At 38.8% G+C, this 3,862-nt stretch overlaps 1 protein-coding gene across 1 annotated transcript; it reads right to left on the reverse strand.

Annotated features, from left to right (window-relative positions):
* Positions 1–1,545: 1,545 nt before the first annotated feature.
* LOC136067650 (uncharacterized) lies at positions 1,546–2,670 on the reverse strand. Its single transcript, XM_065773822.1, has one exon. The coding sequence runs from the start codon at positions 2,668–2,670 to the stop codon at positions 1,546–1,548; it is 1,125 nt and encodes a 374-aa protein (XP_065629894.1).
* Between the last annotated feature and the right edge of the window lie 1,192 nt (positions 2,671–3,862).

Here is a 3,862-nt window from a genome sequence, read left to right on the forward strand (position 1 = left end):
GTTAGAGAGTGAGACAGGTGCGAGACAGTCGCGAGAATGGCCACTGAAGCACATAAGCTTTCACGAGAAGCTTTAAGTCGCGAAACAGTCGCTATACCCTCTGTCTGAATTAAAAAAAATCCAGTTTTTGCCAAACAGCATTTTGCAAGAAGCTGTTGGTCACGAGACAATCGCGAGAGTCTCTGTGTGAATTTGCAAAAATTTTATTTCCCTCAAACACTTTTTGCGGGAAGCTCTAAGTCGCGAGATTCTCGTGAAACAACCCCTGAACCAGATTTTGATGAAAACACACAAAAATGCATTTTGACCAAAAATTAAACACACGAAAGTATGAAATCACTTTCAAAAACATATAAAACACTCAAAATCTTTTTGGGTTTGATCAACATGTACTTGAGCATACACATCACATTTAAACATATACAATTACACAAATGAGATAGGTATTAATTGAATCAAAGTCTTGTGTGTTGTGTGTGAGTATCAAATGTAGAATAGTCCTTAGACCAGAGCAATGTTTCAATGATCAATTCAATCGAGTCATACACAACTGATACGAAATCAAGTGGACTATCTCTATTATAGAAATAAGTATATATGACCTCCCACAAGAGAATGATTACATAACTTAGAAGCGTTTCATTTGGTTTCTGCATAAATCATAACATTTGATCCATTTTTGGACAATACATCTCCTTTTTGAGATCGGTGCTTGAAATTTTTGATATTTCAATATTGAGTGTTAGCCTTTGGCTTTTTGAGCACCATACAATTACATTAAAAGAGTCGCTTTCCCTTTTTCTTAGTCAAATACTAGTATGTGCGACAAGTTTTTGCAGCTCAATATCTCTTTTCATTTGGAGATTTTACATTTGGTGAGCTCTTTTTGCAAAAACATAAAAATAAAGTGGGAAGAGATATAGACACAAGTCTATGCAAATATCAAAACCAGCAAGACTATTGACCAATCATTCATGACAAGCTTGAAGATCTATTTACAACAGTCACACATAGTTTTCAAGATTTCTTCCACATAGAAATGAGTTCATACATATCAAACCAAGATCGTAAATGCACTACGCCATTAGTACGATGGTACTAGGCCAAACTCACATGTGATAAGCACAACACAAGCGATCAAACTTTTTGAAGATTTTTCAATTTTTATGGGTTTTTGAATTTTTTGAACACACTAAAAAACAAACCAAAATAAAGTAAGATCAACAAAACAAAAACAGGCACAAGCCAACAGGTAAAAGAAACATGCTATCAAATGAAGACAATGCATGATAAGATGCAACAACAAAAGTCCCCAAACATTGAAAGAATTAATGCATGGACAAGTGAAAATGCTTATGCATATGTACCCCTTTTCACCCACACGGTACTTGTGTTTGGGGTGATATCCTTAAAGGATTGGGTACGAGAGTTGGGAGTTTCAAACCATCTAGTAAAGCTCTCCAAGCAAGTGGTGAAAGCACTGATCATTTTTATCACGTCGAGCATGCCAGAATCACCATTTCGACTTCTTGATTGCTCACCAGCCTAATTCCTTTTATCCCTTTTAGGGCTATATGACCTCTGAACACTTGCATTCTTTAATGCCTTCAGCTTATGGCAGTTTGGTCTTGTGTGTCCTTGAAGTCCACAGAAATGACAGAAATGTTGAATTCTTGGACCTCTTTGCAAGTTTGGAGGTGATTTCCCTTGGACGTTAGGTTTGACCACAGTTTGAATATGAGGCTTATTCAACATTCGTTGCTCAGCTCCATTCTTCTTCTTTTCATCCTTTATTTTCTCAGGAGTAGGAGCAATTACAACTGGCTCTTTGGCTTTCACAAATCTCACATCTTTGGTGCCGTTGTCTGATGAGCTACTCCCTCCAGTATCTCCTAACCCGGACTTGTCTAAGAAGTGTTTTTGAGATGAAATAACATCATCCAACTTCTTCGTGAATACCCTCTCTATCTTGGCATTTGCTTGCACTACTTCTAGCTCAAGAAATCTGATTTTTGAATAGGCTTCAGTCAGCTCACTATTCAGCGTCTCTATTTCACACTTGGCCTCTTTATAACGCACTAGAAGACTTTTATAGTCCTCCTCTGCTTTCTTCATCTTCTTCACAGCTGCCTTGGCCACCCTTGTGTACTCTCCAAATTTCTCAAGAAGTGAGTTGTAGTTCTCTTGGAGACCAGCAGTGCTCTCGTCTTCTTCAGCATATGATTCTTCAACAACTCCCATTGATTCTTCATCACTATGATCTCCAAGTTCTTGTACCAGCAATTTTAGGTCTTCTGACGACTCATTATTAGTGATAGTCATAAAGGCGGAGTAGCTTCCTTCTCCATCACAACTCTCTTTAGAATCAAAATTTGAAAAATCCGAATCACTCAGCGTTGTGGCGTACGCCTTACCCTTTCCTCTTAAGTAATTTGGACACTCCTTCTTGAGATGTCCATGGCCATTGCATTCATAACAAACAATGCCTTGAGGAGACTGAGAATCCTTTCCATCTTTCTTCTTAAACTCTTTCCTATCACCTTTGGAGGATGAGAACTTCCCTCTACTGAACTGTTTCCTATTGTTCTTCATCTTTAGAAATTTCCGGAAGTTCTTTGCAAGGAATACTACATCCTTTTCCATTCCATCTTCTTCGGAGGAATCATCCATTCGTTCGATGATGGTTTTAAGAGCAAGAGATTTACTTGTCTTATGCGAAGGCAACCCAAGCTCATACGTTTGGAGTGAACCAATGAGCTCTTGGATCTTAATTTCATTCAAATCTTTACTTTTTCTCTATGGCTGTGACTTTTGCTCTAAAGCTTTCAGGCAAGGATCTTAAGATTTTTCTCACCATCTTAGTATCTTCAATCTTCTCACCAAGATTGAGCTTAGCAATAACAATTTTGTTGAGCTTTCCATAAAATGAATCAAAGTACTCATCATCTCCCATTTTAAGCTCTTCGAATTTGGTTGTAAGCATCTAAAGCTTTGTGTCCTTCACTTTCTTTGTTCCTTCATACGTAGTCTCCAATATCTCCCAAGCTTCCTTGGCAACTGTCATGTGAGAGATCTTGTGGAATTCATCTGGAGACACACTATAGAAAATAGCATTTAAAGCTTTGCTATTAGCATTGGATGCTGCAAGGGCTGCCTTATCCTAAGTGGATTTAGCAGCCTCCGGCCTAGTCCAACCTACTTCAACCGCATCCCAAACGATATCATCAATAGAGCACAAAAATGCCCTCATTCTAACTTTCCAGAAAGCATAATTGTTACCATCAAAAAATGGTGGAACATTTAGGAATTGAGACCTATCCATCTCAAAAAGGGTCAAGGATCACACTCAGGTATTTAAACCACAGCGAGTGTACGTGCTCTGATACCAATTAAAAGTTCAAAAATGTGTTGAAAACACACGAGCTGTTTAGACCCCCAACTTAAAGTAACGGTTTGGTTGATTTTACACTAACTTAATACTAAGTGCGGAATAGTGTAAACACAAGCGTATAAGCAAGACAACTACTCTAATCCATATTTAAAGCTACCCAGCAGTAAAAAGGAAATGAACAAGAGTAGGGAAGAGAGATGCAAACACAGATAACACCGAGACGTGTTATCGAAGAGGAAACCAAAGAACTCGATGAAAAACCTCTCCGTCCCTCTCCAAGCAGAAATCGATCTACTAGACAATCAGTTGGGATACAAGGGTGAGCAAGAGACCCTCTAAGCCTAATCTACCCTCTGTACGTAAGCCCTCCAAGCTCCTACTCCAACAAGTCTTCTCGGAGCCGTGTCTTGGCTAGTTCTCCGGATCCCGCAACAAGCTCTATGTTGCATCTGCCATTCTAGGCTTCTTCCA

This window comes from Quercus suber, unplaced genomic scaffold (genome assembly GCF_002906115.3).
Source record: "Quercus suber isolate HL8 unplaced genomic scaffold, Cork oak 2.0 scaffold_80, whole genome shotgun sequence".
NCBI classification, from domain to species: Eukaryota; Viridiplantae; Streptophyta; class Magnoliopsida; order Fagales; family Fagaceae; genus Quercus; species Quercus suber.